At 44.8% G+C, this 23158-nt stretch overlaps 1 protein-coding gene and 1 long non-coding RNA gene across 4 annotated transcripts in view; both read left to right on the top strand.

The window, feature by feature from the left end:
• The first annotated feature begins 350 nt into the window (after positions 1 to 350).
• Positions 351 to 23158, top strand: part of LOC142150940 (cornifelin homolog) — a 28439-nt gene continuing 5631 nt past the window's right edge. Inside the window, exons 1-2 of the mRNA XM_075206144.1 lie at positions 351 to 489; positions 10172 to 10289. Of these exons, the coding sequence (XP_075062245.1) occupies positions 478 to 489; positions 10172 to 10289 (130 nt within the window). The 5' untranslated portion in view covers positions 351 to 477. The remainder of the gene's footprint in view (positions 490 to 10171; positions 10290 to 23158) is intronic.
• LOC142150941 (uncharacterized) lies at positions 19693 to 22886 on the top strand. Of its 3 annotated transcripts, none has more exons than XR_012691111.1 (5): positions 19693 to 19903; positions 19955 to 20206; positions 21122 to 21425; positions 22290 to 22340; positions 22392 to 22886. It is a non-coding gene; the product is annotated as an uncharacterized LOC142150941 (long non-coding RNA). The 3 variants fall into 3 exon arrangements; XR_012691112.1 differs by having other exon boundaries at positions 19695 to 20206; positions 22392 to 22593; positions 22688 to 22886; XR_012691110.1 differs by having other exon boundaries at positions 19700 to 20206.

Genomic DNA, 23158 nt, shown 5'->3' with positions numbered 1-23158 from the left:
TGTGGTGGAGGGGGTAGTGACAGCGGATAGAGGGGATAGGCTTGGGCATGTAATATGGATTAATGATGGGGTGAGCTATATGGGGTAGTAAGTGGATGTGTTGAATGGAGAGCAATAAGATACAGGAGATGTAGTAATTAAGTTTTTGTAGAGTCATGAAATAGGAGAATGGGCCAAAGTCCAAATCCAGTTCAAACTCAGTTTCAATTCTTCATACTTGTAATGGTAGGCAGAGCTTTGAGTAGCCTTGAAAATGCAATTACTAGTTAGATCAATAAAACAACTGTTGTAGGGAGGGACTGGCTCAGCAAGTAGTACAGCAGGCTGAGTAAACAGAGGAGATGTTTCAGGGAAATAAAGTGACAGTTGAAATCAAATTTTCTTGAGGTGAGAAGGAAATAGACACAGAGTTGAAAACAGACATCCTGAGTTATGAAGCTTGGAGCCAGGGAGAGTTGGAAACATCGGGAGTAAAATATGGAGTTTCAGGTGAACGCTGAATGTTGTCCGTGTGTGTTGGGTGGAATGTTCTTCTCCTTTTTCCTCTTATTTAATTCGGGTATAACTCTGAATTATCTAAATCTTAATAGACTTGTAACTAACACACTTAGAACTACGAACACTAGCTAAGCATCCACACTGGCTTGCAGCCATTGTACATTGATTATATATGGCTTACGCGGCCTCCTCCAGCCCCGCCATCAGAGATTGCCCATGCACAGCTGTTGCTGTTTGATGTGTAAATGGCGTAATAAGTCAACAATTGCTTTAGATTACTGGAAACGGCAAAACAACTGCGAAAAAGGCTGACAACGTAGAATGTACGGAGGGGTTGTGTTTGTAGACATTAGTGTTACTGATACATTGCTAAGCAGCTGATGCCATCTACCCTTTCTATTATAAAATATGTAACCCGCAATTCACCCTTTGAAATAAAGTCACACATCTTGTGTATGGTGCGGTAAGGTCACAGTTTTTTTAATTTGGACTAATTTGGATGGTGGCACCACAAGTGCACTGCAAGATACCAGCTACAGAACTGAAGAGGGCGCATATCCACTTTCAAAGGTTTCACTTGCCAGCCCCTTAGTCTTAACCACACTGGTGGCATGATGCACTTCAGATGGTAGTGTCCCATTGGCTGGCAAGCCAAAGCTGTTCCCAATTCTCAGCCCTCTCCTCCTTCTGACCATCTTTAAGGAGGGGATTGCCATGGTTAGATTGCCACTTTAATGTTGGGAGCTGGGTCCATTGTTTGATACAACAGGCTGTGTGTTGAGGAAGGGGATTATATACATGACCAGTGGCCCACCTTCCTACCAACTCAACCAGTCTAGTGCCATATGTCATCCCTTGAAATACAAAATATCCAATATTTTCTGTGAACTCATGTACTTACAGTATATATATATATTAGTCTATATATTAGTACTCTTCCAAACTTTTGGGGGCAGATTTTTCAGGCATAGTGAGAAGCGTCCCCTGGTCACATGAGCCCAGTGCACCCATATTTCACAGACCATAGAATAATCGACTTCTGATACACAGATTTCTTCCAACCCTGTGTACAAGTTGCAGACATACATCGCGGCCCCTTCTTCATAACACATACATTACATACAGGAACTAGGATACAGTTCTCCTGGGTATAATGACATTTGCATACACATAGTAATAGGCAAATAGATGTCAGCAATTTGCAAGTTTTGTAACTTTAATTGATCCAGGTTCGCCCCGAGGTTTACGCTCCCTTTAAACTAAGGCCATGGATATAAAGAAGGGAATCAGTAACACTTCCATAGAGCCCCTCGGACCTTCATTCTTCCTGCGTGTACTGGTAGGGAACGTCTGTGAGCTGACACAGCGGCTTCCCATAGGTGCTCTCTGTCTATTCCTCAGTCTCTGCTGTCATTGTAAATTATCAGTTCCAGAAATGTCATGGTCACATTTGAGCCCTGCGGAGGATGTTACATGTACAGACTCAGTGAGACCTAATATGACAAGAATTGGCCAAACTTTTGCATGCAACTTTATATTTGTGCATGTATGTGTGTGAGTGTACATATATGTATGTGTGCCTGTAAAATGTGTGTATGTATGAGTGTATACATGTATGTGAGTATATGTACACATCTATGTGTGTATGTATGAGTGTATACATGTATGTGAGTATATGTACACATGTATGTGAGTCAGTATACATATGTGTATGTGTGTATATACATGTATGTTAATGATTCACCTCTTAGACAGTGGCAGAAATTAGTTTTTGTCTTACTGGTGTGTAACAGCCCGTAGAGAGGATGTGAGGGAGGGATGAGAAACTGTTGGGTGGGAGGGGTTCATAGAGAAACTAGGAGGACGATTTTTGGAAACGAAACTGAGTTTCCTTGTGTAGCTGCAAGGACGGTACCCAGTATCGCAGTGAGAAACCATTATTATCCGACCACAGAGGAGTCTGCGCCCTCCACATAAAAGTCTACCCACAGGTACGGACCACTCACATATAAGGGGCTACCCACAGGTACGGACCACTCACATATAAGGGGCTACCCACAGGTACGGACCACTCACATATAAGGGGCTACCCACAGGTACTGACCACTCACATATAAGGGGCTACCCACAGGTACGGACCACTCACATATAAGGGGCTACCCACAGGTACGGACCACTCACATATAAGGGGCTACCCACAGGTACTGACCACTCACATATAAGGGGCTACCCACAGGTACAGACCACTCACCTATAAGGGGCTACCCACAGGTACTGACCACTCACATATAAGGGGCTACCCACAGGTACGGACCACTCACATATAAGGGGCTACCCACAGGTACGGACCACTCACCTATAAGGGGCTACCCACAGGTACTGACCACTCACATATAAGGGGCTACCCACAGGTACTGACCACTCACATATAAGGGGCTACCCACAGGTACGGACCACTCACCTATAAGGGGCTACCCACAGGTACTGACCACTCACATATAAGGGGCTACCCACAGGTACGGACCACTCACATATAAGGGGCTACCCACAGGTACGGACCACTCACCTATAAGGGGCTACCCACAGGTAAAGACCACTCACATATAAGGGGCTACCCACAGGTACGGACCACTCACATATAAGGGGCTACCCACAGGTACGGACCACTCACATATAAGGGGCTACCCACAGGTACGGACCACTCACATATAAGGGGCTACCCACAGGTACGGACCACTCACATATAAGGGGTTACCCACAGGAACGGACCACTCACATATAAGGGGCTACCCACAGGTATGGACCACTCACCTATAAGGGGCTACCCACAGGTACGGACCACTCACATATAAGGGGCTACCCACAGGTACTGACCACTCACATATAAGGGGCTACCCACAGGTACGGACCACTCACATATAAGGGGCTACCCACAGGTACGGACCACTCACATATAAGGGGTTACCCACAGGAACGGACCACTCACATATAAGGGGCTACCCACAGGTACTGACCACTCACATATAAGGGGCTACCCACAGGTACTAACCACTCACATATAAGGGGCTACCCACAGGTACGGACCACTCACATATAAGGGGCTACCCACAGGTACGGACCACTCACATATAAGGGGCTACCCACAGGTACGGACCACTCACATATAAGGGGCTACCCACAGGTACGGACCACTCACATATAAGGGGCTACCCACAGGTACGGACCACTCACATATAAGGGGTTACCCACAGGAACGGACCACTCACATATAAGGGGCTACTCACAGGTATGGACCACTCACCTATAAGGGGCTACCCACAGGTACGGACCACTCACATATAAGGGGCTACCCACAGGTACTGACCACTCACATATAAGGGGCTACCCACAGGTACTGACCACTCACATATAAGGGGCTACCCACAGGTACTGACCACTCACATATAAGGGGCTACCCACAGGTACTGACCACTCACATATAAGGGGCTACCCACAGGTACGGACCACTCACATATAAGGGGCTACCCACAGGTACGGACCACTCACATATAAGGGGCTACCCACAGGTACGGACCACTCACATATAAGGGGCTACCCACAGGTACGGACCACTCACATATAAGGGGCTACCCACAGGAACTGACCACTCACATATAAGGGGCTACCCACAGGTACGGACCACTCACCTATAAGGGGCTACCCACAGGTACGGACCACTCACATATAAGGGGCTACCCACAGGTACGGACCACTCACATATAAGGGGCTACCCACAGGTACTGACCACTCACCTATAAGGGGCTACCCACAGGTACGGACCACTCACATATAAGGGGCTACCCACAGGTACGGACCACTCACATATAAGGGGCTACCCACAGGTATGGACCACTCACCTATAAGGGGCTACCCACAGGTACTGACCACTCACATATAAGGGGCTACCCACAGGTACTAACCACTCACATATAAGGGGCTACCCACAGGTACTGACCACTCACATATAAGGGGCTACCCACAGGTACGGACCACTCACATATAAGGGGCTACCCACAGGTACGGACCACTCACATATAAGGGGCTACCCACAGGTACGGACCACTCACATATAAGGGCTACACACAGGTACGGACCACTCACATATAAGGGGCTACCCACAGGTACTGACCACTCACATATAAGGGGCTACCCACAGGTACAGACCACTCACATATAAGGGGCTACCCACAGGTACTGACCACTCACATATAAGGGCTACACACAGGTACGGACCACTCACATATAAGGGGCTACCCACAGGTACTGACCACTCACATATAAGGGGCTACCCACAGGTACTGACCACTCACATATAAGGGGCTACCCACAGGAACGGACCACTCACATATAAGGGGCTACTCACAGGTACAGACCACTCACATATAAGGGGCTACCCACAGGTACTGACCACTCACATATAAGGGGCTACCCAGAGGTACTGACCACTCACATATAAGGGGCTACACACAGGTACGGACCACTCACATATAAGGGGCTACACACAGGTACGGACCACTCACATATAAGGGGCTACCCACAGGTACTGACCACTCACATATAAGGGGCTACCCACAGGTACTGACCACTCACATATAAGGGGCTACCCACAGGTACTGACCACTCACATATAAGGGGCTACTCACAGGTACAGACCACTCACATATAAGGGGCTACCCACAGGTAAGGACCACTCACATATAAGGGGCTACCCACAGGTACTGACCACTCACATATAAGGGGCTACCCACAGGTACTGACCACTCACATATAAGGGGCTACTCACAGGTACAGACCACTCACATATAAGGGGCTACCCACAGGTACGGACCACTCACATATAAGGGGCTACCCACAGGTACTGACCACTCACATATAAGGGGCTACCCACAGGTACGGACCACTCACATATAAGGGGCTACCCACAGGTACTGACCACTCACATATAAGGGGCTACCCACAGGTACGGACCACTCACATATAAGGGGCTACCCACAGGTACGGACCACTCACATATAAGGGGCTACACACAGGTACTGACCACTCACATATAAGGGGCTACCCACAGGTACTGACCACTCACATATAAGGGGCTACCCACAGGTACGGACCACTCACATATAAGGCTACCAACATATTACAAATAGTTTCTAGGGTCTGCTAGTTGCCAGGCGGCCGCATGTACACACACATGTCTATGCATCGTGTCTTGTTTGCGTATCAGCATTTAAATCCTCTTCCTGTATAAATATTAACTCCAAGTGCATGTAACATACAGAGAAATCGGGATTTGCCCCCTGTGCAGTTGGGAAATACTGATAAATATTTACAGTGATGAAACCTCAACGTGTCCCAGGAAGTCAGTGACAGCTGTTAGTCCCTTGTTTACAGACACTATTATATTATTATAAGGTATGTTCAGGACAGGTGGAAGGAGATAACGCTCCGTGATAGATTAAACGTGTTTCTCCAGGTATAGCATTTATCTTACCTATGCGTCTATGTAGATGTTTCTGTATAGAAAGCAGGAACTGCACATGTAGTAGACATGGGCCCCGGTGCCATACTTTGGAGTATTCCAGTATATATAATGTATCAGTGTTTCTCCTATATACACAATCCCATAGTACAGACAGTATTATTGTGCACTTGCAATTTCCTTGTATCAGTATAACCCTGGAGGTATTGCCACTGACCGCGACTGCCCCCTTGTGGCTGCTCAAATAATTGCTGCACGCAGATGGTATAACAGGACAGCTAATCTGATGCACGTAGGGATTATAGGCCTAATGATCATTATAGATCCAGGCCCATCTCTCCTTTAAAGATGAGATTGAAAGAAAATGTCAAAGTTTAATTAATAAAATACAGAACAATCATTTTAGGATGTTTTGCAGTGGACAAGCAACCGGTGGTAAGAACACCTTTATTAAATGTTTCTTTATGAATGTTGTTATATACTGTTATTTCTTGGAATGATAACCACAGCCCCCCAAAATGTGTCCTCTCCATGAACCTTTGTGTGCAACCCTGTTGCCTCGAAAGAAGCCCAAATGAAGGACCAAAACCAGCACAATGCATTATAATGATCTGTGATAATCAGTCATCATCATCATCATCATCATCATCAACATTTATTTATATAGTGCCAGCAAATTCCATAGCCCTTTACAATTAGGAACAAATACTGATAAGACAATGCTGGGTAATACATACAGACAGAGAGGTAAGAGAACCCTGCTCACAAGCTTACAATCTATAGGACAATGGGAGTTAGAAACACAAGGGCATGTGCTACATCATATTGCACAATGGACCAGCCAGACTGCAAAGGTAAAAGTACTGAGTGTGCTGTGTGTGTGGCAATGTTGGTCAGAGGGTTGTTGTCTTGCGTTAGCTGTGTAGAGGATGGTAATAGGGTAATCTAGGGAAATTAAGATGATGGTTGAGGAATATCATAACCTTGTCTGAAGTGGTGGGTTTTCAGTGAACGCTTGAAGATTTGAAGACTAGAGGAAAGTCTTACTGTGCGAGGGAGGGAATTCCACAAATTGGGTGCAGCCTGGAAAAAATCCTGTAACCGAGAATGGGAGGATGTGATGAGAGTGGAGGAGAGACGTAGATCTTGTGCAGAACGGAGGTGTCGAGTAGGGAGATATTTTGAGATAAGTGAGGAGATGTATGTCGGTGCAATTTTGTTGATAGCCTTGTATGTTAGTAGAAGAATTTTATATTGGATTCGTTGAAATACAGGCAGCCAATGTAGAAACTGACAGAGTGGCTCAGCAGAGGAATAACGGATAGTAAGGAAAATCAATCAAGCCGCTGCGTGCAAAATAGATTGTAGGGGTTCAAGTCTGACTTTGGGAAAACCAGTAAGGAGGGAATTGCAATAGTCGATGTGGGAGATGAGGAGTGCAGGAATTAATGTTTTTGCGGTGTCTTGTGTCAGATATGTGCGTATTCTGGAGATGTTCTTTAGGTGTATGTAACATGATTTAGATATAGAGTTGATGTGGGGAATAAACGACAGTTGTGAATCAAGGATTACACCTAGGCAACGAGCTTGCGGGGTGGGATTTATGGTCATGTTATCAACAGAAATAGAAATGTCAGGCAGGAAGCTTCTGTTTTTGGGTGGGAATATTATTAATTCAGTTTTTGAAAGATTGAGTTTGAGTTGGTGAGAAGACATCAAAGATGAAATGGCAGAAAGACAGTCAGTAACGCGAGACAACACAGATGGTGAAAGATCAGGAGAGGATAGATAAATTTGTGTATCATCCGCATTGAGATGATACTGAAATCCAAAGGAGCTTATTAGTTTTCCAAGAGAAGTGGTGTAGATAGAGAATAGCAGAGGACCTAGGACTGAGCCTTGTGGAACTCCAACTGATAAAGGAAGCGGAGCAGAGGTGGATCCAGAGAAATTAGCACTGAAAGAGCAATTAGATAGGTAGGATGAGAACCAGGAAAGGACAGTGCATTCAAGACCTAGGGATTGTAGCGTTTGTATAAGGAGAGAGTGGTCAACAGTGTGAAATGCAGCAGAGCGATCCAGGAGAATTAGAAGAGAGTAATGGTTGTTGTTTTTTGCTGTGATCAAATCATTGACAACCTTGGTCAGCGCAGTCTCTGTGGAGTGTTGAGAGCGAAAGCCTGACTGAAGAGGATCCAATAGGTTGTTTGCTGTAAGAAAGTGTGTGAGGCGTGTGTAGGCAATTCTCTTGAGAAGCTTGGAGGGGCACGGGAGCTGGGAGATGGGGCGGTAATTTACGAGAGAGTTAGGGTGAGAATTCTGTTTTTTTAAAATGGGAGTAATCACTGCATGCTTGAATAGTGATGGAAAAATACCAGTAGAAAGAGATAGATTACAGATTTTAGTTAGAGGGGGAATGAGAACAGGAGACAGGGACATATAAATTTGTGAGGGAATGGGATCAAGAGGACAGGAGGTAGAGTAGGAAGATAAGAAGAGAGTAGAAACTTCCTCTTCATTTGTGGGATCAAATGAAGAGAGAGTGTCAGAGGGTGCTACAAAGGAATTGAGCAGATTGCTTGTCAAGGGAGATGATACAATTTCAAGCCTGATCTTATCAATTTTGTCCTTGAAATATTAAGCAAGATCCTGTGCACTGATGTTAGTTGGAGGATTTGGGGCAGGAGGATTCAGAAGAGAGTTAAATGTGTTAAAGAGGCGTTTGGGGTTAGAATCCTGAGCATAGATGAGAGATCGGAAGTATGTTTGTTTTGCAGTGTCCAGAGCATTTCTGTAGGAGTGGTAGATATTAGTATATGTGGTGAAATCATTACAGGCACAAGATTTACGCCAGTGACGTTCTGCTTTACGAGAACGTTTTTGTAGAGTTCGTGTTACTGTTGTGTGCCACGGTTGGCAACGAATTCTACGCGAAGTATGTAGTGTCGCTGGAGTGTAGGTGTGAGGGTGTACCAGTGTGAGTAGAATAGGTGGGAGTTGGGTAGGTGTGAGGGTGTACCAGTGTGAGTAGTATAGGGGGGAGTAATGTAGGTGTGAGGGTGTACCAGTTTGAGTAGTATAGGTGGGAGTAGTATAAGTGGTAATAGTATTGGTGTGATGGTGTAATAGTGTGAGTAATAAAGATGGGAGCAGGGTAGATGTGAACAATACTAGTAACAGTTGGAAGTATTATTCTGTATTATATTACTCTCTCTAAATGGATGGACCTCCTATGCCACCCTGTCCGTGCGTTGCTGGGGACCGGCTTTGCTTGCCTTGCCACAGTCCCCTTTCTTTATCCCAAATTGTGCCCTCTAATCGCAGTAGGAGGGGCTTGCTGCTGTCAACACTAGGCTCCTACACCGGCGCCTAGAACCGCTTCCTTCTGGGTAAATTTCGCTGTTAGTGTACCCCCTCAATGGGCACCTTGGCTGGTACCCTGAACTATTCTGTTAGACCAGGTTTGCTGTAGATGGATCCCCCCTGGTCTATCACACTGGCCAGAGCTGCAGGTAGCATGCAGAGTGTTGGTACTAAACACTGGGTTCCAACCTCAGAACAGCTGGATAACAAATTAGATTGTTATCGTCTAACGTCTGAGGTTTTATATTGAATGTTTACCAACAGGATATAACATTGTCTCTAGTCTTGCTTTTAACGCAATCTAACTTGCAAAATTAAAATGAATTTGAGATCACTTGCATCCTGAGTCTTACACACATAGGAAGTCTACCAGCAATTATAATTACCTCCCTGTGCTTTCAGGCTCAACAGATGTGTTTGTCACTCAGTTATGAAAAGGTCTAATTAACATGAGATTACCTGTGTCCAAAACACACCCCTCCATACATATGCTTACTTGGGACTACCTATAGAAAAGTTACAAAACCCAAACATGACATACTGTCTCAGAAATCAATACATGTCCATACACAACACATACCAAAATAAAAAGAAAAGTACATTTGCAATTATATAAATTGATGTCTGAGCCACTAATTGAAATACATTTCTACAATAAATATTTTTTACGAGATCCAGAGAAACTCTCTCTCTCTTTCTACTCTGTATTATATAACGCTTTATTTACTCCGTTTTATAGAACTTTTTCTCTATCTACTCTGTATTATATAACCCTGTATGATCCTTTCTTTCCAGTCAGATATGGAACCCATCATTTCTCAGCCTGGCCTTGTCACCAGTCAGACGGTGACAGTCACGCAGGGGCCACTGTGGAGCAGTGGCATGTGCGACTGTTGTGAGGACTGTGGAATATGTAAGTAATAACTGATGACGAGAGCATGCATAGGATAATTCTGTAACCTTCCAGAAGAGGGCAGTAGTATTCATAACCGCAACTTGGGTAAATGTACTGATATGAGTGATATTTTCTTCTCTGACTCTAGACCAGTTGCATGTCTGTCTAATAAAGCAGACTCATGTATCTGTTCTACCAGCTGACATTTTAATGACTTTAGAGAATGCTAACTGACACTGAGCTCTCTGCATGTGTTTAGCCTATCTATAGAAATACGTTAGCCATGTCTGCAACAGCACCTGGGGGTATAGTGGTATTTAGTTTATCCTCTCTGTGTTGGCCTTTCACCCAGCAGACCTAGCTAAATTTCTGTGTTACATTCAACTATTAGAGACCACATCCATAACAGCGACATTTGCTTTCCATCCATGCTCCTCATTTCCAGTGTATATTCTGTCCATTACATCATCATCATCATTAATTTATATAGCGCTACCAAACACCAAACCAAACTCCACGCACATAAGGCCACGGTCGGGAATGGAACTCATGTCCCCAGTGCTGGGAGGCAGAAGTGCTAACCACTGAGCCACCGTGCTGCCCATAATTTGCTAAACCTTTGTATCGTGATGCTTCCACTGTAGATGAGTGGAGCAGCCTTAAATCCCTGCACACCGGGATGATTTAGAGCAAATGTATCAAAGGGTGGAGCGTGTGCTACCAGTTCTACACTGTGATCATGTTCATCTGTAGAACCTCCCTGTTACAGTAACCATCTTTTAGCTGTATTTTCAGCTACTGAAGTTTGATTTTTCTGGTCAGACATGGCTTTCAGTTCACAGTTGTGTTTAAATCAACTCGGGTTGCTCTCCAGAATTAACTGTAAACCAAATGTGCTCCCACCTCTCTTCTTGAGTATTTGTAAGAGCTACAATTGCTGTTTAATTTGTTCTTCTGAAGCCTTTATCTTTTTTTCTCTGCTTTCTTACCTTGTGAAACCTTGTGCTAGTTTCCTTTCTAGTTTCCTCTCATCGCCTTCTTCCTCTATAGTAACTGCAACTAATATACAACTCCCTGGTCTTGTTCAGCCTTCTTACTGACCATCTTCTGAATGTCATCCTCGTACCCAGTGTTTTATGGACCACCAACTTGGTCTGATGTTCTTTTGTGATTCTTTCTGGAAGCTCTCCCTGGCCGACCACTCATAAGAATCCTCTCCAAATACTGAGGGCATGATTCAATAAGGCATGTAAACCGAAAGTATATTGTGTTTTTTTTTTTTTAAAAAAAAAGCAAAACATTTGGTTATAGGCACATTAGTATTCAACCACAGGAGGATCTGAATATACGTCTGGTGATAAATACAGGTCTAGGTCCGCTCTGTTCTAACAGATAAGACACTGCCGCATACGTCCAATACATATGTAGAATATAAAGTCCCAAAAGAATGCATAAAAAAAACTCTGTTAATAATATAAAAATGAATGACATAACATAATAAAATAAATAAAATACATTTATTAGGATGTTATTGTTAGGAACCCCCACAGCCAGCAACACAAAACCCGGAGTCTACTCAGAAGCCTGGTTTTCGCTGGAGCCCCTAGTGGTGGGGACAGACTTGGCCACAGGCAACTGAGGGTTGTGAATCGTGCGCTGACTGGGGAGAACCCAGTGATAGAGGATAGGAGCAAAAGCAGAGTGAGGTCCAGGCAAGGGTCGAGGCCGGCAGCAATCAGAATATCCAGTACACAGACCGGAGTCAGGGGTCACAGGCATATCAGCAGCGTAGGAGTCCAGGCAGAAAGGTCAAAAGGGCACAGGCAAACAAACGAAGACAGGAATCAGGCAAAAAGGTCGGCAACAAGTAATCAATCCAAAAGGGTACAGCAACCAGGAACAGAGCAGGCTAGTCAGCAGCAAGCAGGAACTATAACCGGCAGGGGAGGATTGCCCCTCCCTGCCTTATAAATACAAGCTGGCCAATAAAGAAAGACTGGGGGCAGGACCTGAAATTAGCCCTCTGACTGGGGTATAGATTAGCGCGCGCGCCCGGCTCCCCTGCACGCCGGGCCGTGGCGCTGCAGCTAATTAGCGTCCCGACCGGCCGGGGTAGGGCAGAAGTGACATCCCGGTCGTCATGACGACGACCGGGACACAGGAGGACAGAGGGGAGCGAGTCGCGGCGGTGCCCAGAGCCGCCGCGGCTCGTAACAGTTATTAATGTATACTGTACATAAAATACATTTTTACAGTTGCTCCTGCTTGCAAACACATGTTGTAGCTGTATACACAGCCGTCATCACTAGTAATCAGCACTTTCCCGACCTGTAGCTGGTGAAGGTGATACGGCTGACAATCATATACCTTTGGGTGTCCCTAACGCTTGAATCGGACGTTGTTGTGTGAGCTCAAGCTTGACGCTCCTCTACTGTACATTAACTACATGTGTCCAGTCCTGTCCTCGTTCCACCCATGACATCGTAGAATGTAGTAAGGCACATTTGCGCTCAAGGATAAATTTGCTGTTGCTGCGTTCACTGGCGTCTGATCCGGTTCTTGACCATGGTAGGCATAATATGGCGCAAATAGGCATCTATGCTCCTTAGTGAATCATGCCCTGAATGTTTTGGAATGCAAACATTTTACTGGGGCAGTTTTTTGGGAAGAATAAGCTGACGTTGGTTCCCGTCCCCGTCATCATCAGATCATAGCTCATTGCGCTCTCCAGAGCCTTGTTTACTCTTTTTAAGTCCTTTCACCATTTTTGTCTGGTCCAGCTGATCAGCGACTTGTTATTGGTTCTGTTTGAGTGCATGGATTTGGCTTCATGTATTTGCACTTCCTCAGAGCTCCATTTCCTTGTGCAGTTATTTGTTGAGTCTTTCTGATTCAGCATTAAATATCCCCGACTCATTCGGGGAACGGATCAAGGCCAGAGCTTTATTGCGAATCTCTGCATCTACATGGCCCCGTTATTCTGGATATTTGACAGAAATAGTTTTCTTCTCACTGGGTATCTGCTCTAACTCTTAGGGGTAAATGTATCAAGCTGAGAGTTTTTACGGCGGGTTTAAAAAGCCAATCAGATTCTAGCTATCATTTATTTAGTATATTCTACAAAATGACAGCTAGAATCTGATTGGTTGCTATAGGCAACATCTCCACTTTTCAAACCCGCCGAAAAACTCTCAGCTTGATACATTTACCCCTTCGAGTTTTTGTTGCTGAAATCTCTAAATCACAGAGGGACGCTTTCTTCTTGCAGAATTATGAGTTTACCCCCTCAGTGAGAGCCTATAACAAATGAAGGAATTTCTCTTTTTCCCTCCAGGCATTTTTGAAGAGTTTCACATAATTTTACAACATTCTAAAATTCTCTGACTCAAATCTTTCAAGTCTCACTTGCAAGGATTCAATTAAAGATATTTTCTTTTAACATCAGAGTTTGAGTGGCCACATTTTTCATGTTCACTTTCTGTTTCGCCCTGATGACCATTTACTCATTCTTGTATCATTCTGAGTTAATTAGCCTCCAAGTATGTGCAATTTTGCACCCTGGTAAAACAAAGTTGTGCTACATGGCAGGGAGGATGGGGGGGTTTAGAGATAGATGTAAAATGGAGAGGGAAGCAGGCACATCTTAGTTCAAATATAAATTGCATTATACAAATAAGCTGGTAATTATTTGTGTGCTACATGAAAAAGCAGGCAGCATTTTTCCAAATAACTTTTGCCCTCCCTTGCATCGCAACATGTTTCATCTCTGTTCAAATTTGTATAATTTAGCTGCATTTGCTCTTAACTCTAAATGAGACTCTCAGTTTCTGATTTGGGGACTACACGTTTTTGGTGAAAAACAACAATGTACTCTCTGCTACAATCAGACTACTTTTGAGTTCTCCCGGTAATGCACTCACTTTCAATACTTCACATTCTTCAGGACGCTTACCCATAACTGCCAGACATTGTTAAGTTCTGTTTTTCAATCTCTCAGGTTTTCCTCTTGTCCATAAGACATATTTAAGGAAGATGGTTTATTTTGCAACTCTCCAATAGTTTGTTCTTAAACTTTTGTCTCTTGAACACACTGCTGTCTTACACAACAATTCCTTTTTGAAACCAGTTGCTTTACTCCAAACACCACACACTTCTATCAGATAGAACATAGTTCATATAAATAAACTCTTTCATAGTGACATAGTCCACTCGAGGAAATCTCAGCACCAGACGTTTGCACCGACCACATCTCGTTGTAAAGTGACAGTTGTCCTATGAATGTCCCCTTCAAGCAGACAAGACTTCTCTTTACTTTCTATGCCAGATCCCTCTTCCTCTACACAGATTTCCACCCTACATCATGGTGAATACAGAGTCACTCACTTTTAAGACTTTAGCAAAATAAATCTCATTTGGGTTAACTCCTTATTTTCAACTTTCGTACCATGGCATTAGCACAGCCAGTCCAGATTTTAATTTTCACCATTTTAAAACATTTGCAAAACACTTTTAAAAAAACTTTTTTTAAACTTTTACAAAACAGCGTACAACAATATTTTGCCATTTTGGCCCTCACCAGGTAGTCACAGGTACCTGCATGTTACTCAAATTACAGGCCAAAACATTCATGTTTCAAGTTGCTGTCACTTCCTTTTGCCACTTGATTCCTGTATTCAGGATAATCTTGCATATACCTTTATATCGGTTGTATTCTCCATCATTGCAATCTCCACTGTGACAGGGATAGACTCAAAGATCTCTCTTGGGACCGACCAGTTGTTCATCACCAACTGTTCCTTTGATTCAGCTTCTCTGCTTCTTTCAGGACACAACACCATGGCTCCTCAACTGAGATGTCTCCACCAAGCTCCTGTCTGGTGGAATCCCATTCTCCTGGGATAGACCGCTTGTCCGTCTCCAAACGATAATCTGTCTCTTCCTTCCTGCCACACACCACCTCTCACATGTACATTTATCCCCTAGTAGACCTCCCTCTCACATGTACATTTATCCCCTAGTAGACCCACCTCTCACATGTACATTTATCCCCTAGTAGACCCTCCTCTCACATGTACATTTATCCCCTAGTAGACCCTCCTCTCACATGTACATTTATCCCCTAGTAGACCCTCCTCTCACATGTACATTTATCCCCTAGTAGACCCACCTCTCACATGTACATTTATCCCCTAGTAGACCCTCCTCTCACATGTACATTTATCCCCTAGTAGACCCTCCTCTCACATGTACATTTATCCCCTAGTAGACCCACCTCTCACACGTACATTTATCCCCTAGTAGACCCTCCTCTCACATGTACATTTATCCCCTAGTAGACCCTCCTCTCACATGTACATTTATCCCCTAGTAGACCCACCTCTCACATGTACATTTATCCCCTAGTAGACCCACCTCTCACATGTACATTTATCCCCTAGTAGACCCACCTCTCACATGTACATTTATCCCCTAGTAGACCCACCTCTCACATGTACATTTATCCCCTAGTAGACCCTCCTCTCACATGTACATTTATCCCCTAGTAGACCCTCCCTCTCACATGTACATTTATCCCCTAGTAGACCCTCCTCTCACAAGTACATTTATCCCCTAGTAGACCCACCTCTCACACGTACATTTATCCCCTAGTAGACCCTCCTCTCACATGTACATTTATCCCTAGTAGACCCTCCTCTCACATGTACATTTATCCCCTAGTAGACCCACCTCTCACATGTACATTTATCCCCTAGTAGACCCACCTCTCACATGTACATTTATTCCCTAGTAGACCCACCTCTCACATGTACATTTATCCCCTAGTAGACCTCCTCTCACATGTACATTTATCCCCTAGTAGACCCACCTCTCACATGTACATTTATCCCCTAGTAGACCCTCCTCTCACATGTACATTTATCCCCTAGTAGACCCACCTCTCACATGTACATTTATCCCCTAGTAGACCCTCCTCTCACATGTACATTTATCCCCTAGTAGACCCACCTCTCACATGTACATTTATCCCCTAGTAGACCCTCCTCTCACATGTACATTTATCCCCTAGTAGACCCACCTCTCACATGTACATTTATACCCTAGTAGACCCTCCTCTCACATGTACATTTATCCCCTAGTAGACCCACCTCTCACATGTACATTTATCCCCTAGTAGACCCTCTCTCACATGTACATTTATCCCCTAGTAGACCCACCTCTCACATGTACATTTATCCCCTAGTAGACCCTCCTCTCACATGTACATTTATCCCCTAGTAGACCCACCTCTCACATGTACATTTATCCCCTAGTAGACCCACCTCTCACATGTACATTTATCCCCTAGTAGACCCTCCTCTCACATGTACATTTATCCCTAGTAGACCCACCTCTCACATGTACATTTATCCCCTAGTAGACTCTAGTAGACCTCTCACATGTACTTTATCCCTAGACCCACTCTACATGTACTTTATCCCCTAGTAGACCCACCTCTCACACTGTACATTTATCCCCTAGTAGACCCTCCTCTCACATGTACATTTATCCCCTAGTAGACCCACCTCTCACATGTACATTTATCCCCTAGTAGACCCTCCTCTCACATGTACATTTATCCCCTAGTAGACCCACCTCTCACATGTACATTTATCCCCTAGTAGACCCACCTCTCACATGTACATTTATCCCTAGTAGACCCTCCTCTCACATGTACATTTATCCCCTAGTAGACCCACCTCTCACATGTACATTTATCCCCTAGTAGACCCTCCTCTCACATGTACATTTATCCCCTAGTAGACCCTCCTCTCACATGTACATTTATCCCCTAGTAGACCCTCCTCTCACATGTACATTTATCCCCTAGTAGACCCTCCTCTCACATGTACATTTATCCCCTAGTAGACCCTCCTCTCACATGTACATTTATCCCCTAGTAGACCCACCTCTCACATGTACATTTATCCCCTAGTAGACCCTCCTCTCACATGTACATTTATCCCCTAGTAGACCCTCCTCTCACATGTACATTTATCCCCTAGTAGACCCTCCTCTCACATGTACATTTATCCCCTAGTAGACCCACCTCTCACATGTACATTTATCCCCTAGTAGACCCTCCTCTCGCATGTACATTTATCCCCTAGTAGACCCTCCTCTCACATGTACATTTATCCCCTAGTAGACCCACCTCTCACATGTACATTTATCCCCTAGTAGACCCTCCTCTCACATGTACATTTATCCCCTAGTAGACCCACCTCTCACACGTACATTTATCCCCTAGTAGACCCACCTCTCACATGTACATTTATCCCCTAGTAGACCCACCTCTCACATGTACATTTATCCCCTAGTAGACCCAGGATATGTGTTAGTGATAACCCTATTTCACTTAACATAGTCATTAAATTGTTCATAAAGAATACAGTCATTTTCAAGTCCACCAATGATGACCAGATGGGATTTCTGGCCTTCTTTGAAGCAGGAATGATTTTAAGAAGGGCCATGCAGTGTTGACAACTCAGTATAAGTTTACAAAAACGCTCACAATGAAATTTGGTTTCATAGGTAATTATTAGAGATGCCCAGGGTCGTTTCTCCAAGAACCGAGCCCAGCCGAACTTCGCTGATCCGAGTACCGAGCCGAGCTGGCTCGGTACTTTCACGCGCCCCCGGAAGTGAAAACGAGGCAAAACGTCATAGTTGCATCATTTGGATTCTATAAGTATCACCCTCCACGGCGATCCAGCACCAATTCACAGAGAGACACAGAAGGGGTAGCATGGTTCTTGGCAGTCTCTAGTGCAGTTGGGCAACATCATATCTAAAACAGAAAGAGGAGGGCTGGCAGTTTTCTTAAAAGTCTCCATTGCCATTCTACTGAGTTACAGCTCACACAGAAGCAGGAAAGGTCCATTGCTCCAATGCTAACTGTCATTGCTGAAATAGAAATAATAGGGCTGTCAGTGTTCTTCAAAATCTGTCGCTTAGCATCCAGCCAGGTTGCTGGAAATGACTGTAAATTAGTGTTATTGAGGTTAATAATAATGCAGGAACAAAAAAAGAGCAACATTATGTGATTTTAGCATATTTTAGCTATTTTTCTAAAAAATACAGATCCAAAACCAAAACACGCGAGGGCGGTTTTGCCAAAACCAAAACACGAAGTTATTCCAGATCCAAAACCAAAACCAAAACAAGGGGCTCAGTGAACAGCTGTAGTAAATATGAATTAGGAGACAATATAGCTGATAACACTTTTAAAGTTGTTGGTTTGATCTTTGTGGTGTCATCGAGATATTTTGCCCACTAGTTCTATCAGATGACACAAAGACATAATTTATATTGACAAACATCACAAAATGAACGCTTCTGTTCTCATAGTGACATGACCCCCACACAGGGTTGGCCCCTCTTGACCCTGGTTTAAATATTGAATCTTCTCTTTGATGGAACTTGACATATACAGATGATTTTATTTTAAATAACTTAGCCGTCCACCTCTACTTTGACTTATATATTCACGTTTTCAATCGTTTGCAAATAATTTATCTTGAAGGCATAGACCCACTTTACTCATAGACCCCCTTTACTCATAGATCCCCTTTAGTCATAGACCCCCTTTACTCATAGACCCCATTTACTCATAGATCCCCTTTAGTCATAGACCCCCTTTACTCATAGACCCCATTTACTCATAGACCCCCTTTAGTCATAGACCCCCTTTAGTCATAGACCCCCTTTACTCATAGACCCCCTTTACTCATAGATCCCCTTTAGTCATAGACCCCCTTTAGTCATAGACCCCTTTTACTAATAGACCCCATTTAGTCATAGACCCCCTTTACTCATAGACCCCATTTAGTCATAGACCCCTTTTACTAATAGACCCCATTTAGTCATAGACCCCTTTTACTAATAGACCCCCTTTAGTCATAGACCCCCATAGTCCTGCGTGTACAAAGCTCATTGTCAGACAGCTCTCTGTACTGTCCTTGAATAGACATGGAAACATTAATTTGTTTCCCTATAAAGGACATTTTTCCACAGTTATCAACAAACACTGATTATGAACTGTTTTAAAAAACACCTTAAGGGGCCCATTAATATCATGGAGCTGCAGACCCACCAGCAAACTTTCACTAAAGCGCATGGCCAACCTGCCCCTGAATACTCTACTCCTTAAATCTCAGTCACTTCATTATCCATATACATGAATTATCCACTAGTGCCATCAATCTTACCTTATGTACCAACCTGTTATGTGGAACTGTATAAAATTCTTGTTGCATAAATACCTCGTTAAATACTCATCTTTAATCCCACCCTCATTGCGCACTGCTTCCCGTATATCTATATATTCTCCTTCCCACGTTGTTGTGAATTGTGGTGCTCCCCGTTCATCTATATGTTCTACTCCCCAAGTTGCTGTGCATTGTGGTGGTCCCCCTATATCTCTATGTTCTCCTCCCCAGGTTGCTGTGCATTGTGGTGGTCCCCCTATATCTCTATGTTCTCCTCCCCAGGTTGCTGTGCATTGTGGTGGTCCCCCTATATCTCTATGTTCTCCTCCCAAGGTTGCTGTGCATTGAGGTGGTCCGCCTATATCTCTATGTTCTTCTCCCCAGGTTGCTGTGCATTGTGGTGGTCCCCCTATATCTCTATGTTCTCCTCCCCAGGTTGCTGTGCATTGTGGTATCCTCCTATATCTATATGTTCTCCTCTCTAGGTTGCTGTGCATTGTGGTATCCTCCTATATCTAAATGTTCTCCTCTCTAGGTTGATGTGCATTGTGGTGGTCCACCTATATCTCTATGTTCTTCTCCCCAGGTTGCTGTGCATTGTGGTGGTCCCCCTATATCTCTATGTTCTCCTCCCCAGGTTGCTGTGCATTGTGGTATCCTCCTATATCTATATGTTCTCCTCTCTAGGTTGCTGTGCATTCTGGTGGTCCACCTATATCTCTATGTTCTTCTCCCCAGTGCATTGTGGTGGTCCCCCATATCTCTATATTCTCCTCTCCAGGTTGCTGTGCATTGTGGTGGTCCCCTTATATCTCTATGTTCTCCTCCCCAGGTTGCTGTGCATTGTGGTGCTCCCCCTATATCTATATGTTCTCCTCGCCAGGTTGCTGTGCATTGTGGTGGTCCCCCTATATCTATATATATTCTCCTCCCCAGGTTGCTGTGAATTGTGTTGCTTCCCCTATGTCTCTATATTCTCCTCCCCAGGCTGCTGTGCATTGTGGTGGTCCCCCTATATCTATATATATTCTCCTCCCCAGGTTGCTGTGCATTGTGTTGCTTCCCCTATATCTATATTTTCTCCTCCCCAGGTTGCTGTGCATTGTGGTGATCCCCCTATATCTATATGTTCTCCTCCCCAGGTTGCTGTGCATTGTGGTGCTTCACGTATATCTATATTTTCTCCTCCCCAGGTTGCTGTGCGTTGTGGTGGTCCGCCTCTATCTATATGTTCTGCTCCCCAGGCTGCTGTGCATTGTGGTGGTCCCCCTATATCTATATATATTCTCCTCCCCAGGTTGCTGTGCATTGTGTTGCTTCCCCATATCTATATTTTCTCCTCCCCAGGTTGCTGTGCATTGTGGTGGTCCCCCTATATCTATATTTTCTCCTCCCCAGGTTGCTGTGCGTTGTGGTGGTCTGCCTCTATCTATATGTTCTGCTCCCCAGGTTGCTGTGCATTGTGGTGGTCCCTCTATATCTCTATGTTCTCCTCTCCGGGTTGCTGTGCATTGTGGTGGTCCCCCTATATCTCTATGCTCTCCTCCCCAGGTTGCTGTGCATTGTGGTGGTCCCTCTATATCTCTATGTTTTCCTCCCTAGGTTGCTGTGCATTGTGGTGGTCCCCCTATATCTCTATGTTCTTCTCCCCAGGTTGCTGTGCATTGTGGTGGTCCCCCTATATCTCTATGTTCTCCTCCCCAGGTTGCTGTGCATTGTGGTATCCTCCTATATCTATATGTTCTCCTCTCTAGGTTGCTGTGCATTGTGGTGGTCCACCTATATCTCTATGTTCTTCTCCCCAGGTTGCTGTGCATTGTGGTGGTCCCCCTATATCTCTATGTTCTCCTCCCCAGGTTGCTGTGCATTGTGGTATCCTCCTATATCTATATGTTCTCCTCTCTAGGTTGCTGTGCATTGTGGTGGTCCACCTATATTTCTATGTTCTTCTCCCCAGTGCATTGTGGTGGTCCCCCATATCTCTATATTCTCCTCTCCAGGTTGCTGTGCATTGTGGTGGTCCCCTTATATCTATATGTTCTCCTCGCCAGGTTGCTGTGCATTGTGGTGGTCCCCCTATATCTATATATATTCTCCTCCCCAGGTTGCTGTGAATTGTGTTGCTTCCCCTATGTCTCTATATTCTCCTCCCCAGGCTGCTGTGCATTGTGGTGGTCCCCCTATATCTATATATATTCTCCTCCCCAGGTTGCTGTGCATTGTGTTGCTTCCCCTATATCTATATTTTCTCCTCCCCAGGTTGCTGTGCATTGTGGTGATCCCCCTATATCTATATGTTCTCCTCCCCAGGTTGCTGTGCATTGTGGTGCTTCACGTATATCTATATTTTCTCCTCTCCAGGTTGCTGTGCGTTGTGGTGGTCCGCCTCTATCTATATGTTCTGCTCCCCAGGCTGCTGTGCATTGTGGTGGTCCCCCTATATCTATATATATTCTCCTCCCCAGGTTGCTGTGCATTGTGTTGCTTCCCCATATCTATATTTTCTCCTCCCCAGGTTGCTGTGCATTGTGGTGGTCCCCCTATATCTATATTTTCTCCTCCCCAGGTTGCTGTGCGTTGTGGTGGTCTGCCTCTATCTATATGTTCTGCTCCCCAGGTTGCTGTGCATTGTGGTGGTCCCTCTATATCTCTATGTTCTCCTCTCCAGGTTGCTGTGCATTGTGGTGGTCCCCCTATATCTCTATGCTCTCCTCCCCAGGTTGCTGTGCATTGTGGTGGTCCCTCTATATCTCTATGTTTTCCTCTCTAGGTTGCTGTGCATTGTGGTGGTCCCCCTATATCTCTATGTTCTTCTCCCCAGGTTGCTGTGCATTGTGGTGGTCCCCCTATATCTCTATGTTCTCCTCCCCAGGTTGCTGTGCATTGTGGTATCCTCTTATATCTATATGTTCTCCTCTCTAGGTTGCTGTGCATTGTGGTGGTCCACCTATATCTCTATGTTCTTCTCCCCAGGTTGCTGTGCATTGTGGTGGTCCCCCTATATCTCTATGTTCTCCTCCCCAGGTTGCTGTGCATTGTGGTATCCTCCTATATCTATATGTTCTCCTCTCTAGGTTGCTGTGCATTGTGGTGGTCCACCTATATTTCTATGTTCTTCTCCCCAGTGCATTGTGGTGGTCCCCCATATCTCTATATTCTCCTCTCCAGGTTGCTGTGCATTGTGGTGGTCCCCTTATATCTATATGTTCTCCTCGCCAGGTTGCTGTGCATTGTGGTGGTCCCCCTATATCTATATATATTCTCCTCCCCAGGTTGCTGTGCATTGTGTTGCTTCCCCATATCTATATTTTCTCCTCCCCAGGTTGCTGTGCATTGTGGTGGTCCCCCTATATCTATATGTTCTCCTCCCCAGGTTGCTGTGCATTGTGGTGCTTCCCGTACATCTATATTTTCTCCTCCCCAGGTTGCTGTGCGTTGTGGTGGTCTGCCTCTATCTATATGTTCTGCTCCCCAGGTTGCTGTGCATTGTGGTGGTCCCTCTATTTCTGTATGTTCTCCTCTCCAGGTTGCTGTGCATTGTGGTGGTCCCCCTATATCTCTATGTTCTCCTCCCCAGGTTGCTGTGCATTGTGGTGGTCCCTCTATATCTCTATGTTCTCCTCCCCAGGTTGCTGTGCA

The sequence above is a fragment of the Mixophyes fleayi genome, chromosome 4 (assembly GCF_038048845.1).
Source record: "Mixophyes fleayi isolate aMixFle1 chromosome 4, aMixFle1.hap1, whole genome shotgun sequence".
NCBI classification, from domain to species: domain Eukaryota; kingdom Metazoa; phylum Chordata; class Amphibia; order Anura; family Limnodynastidae; genus Mixophyes; species Mixophyes fleayi.
The sequence above is the reverse complement of the archived record's forward strand: the minus strand, read 5'-3'. Positions and strand labels throughout refer to the sequence as shown.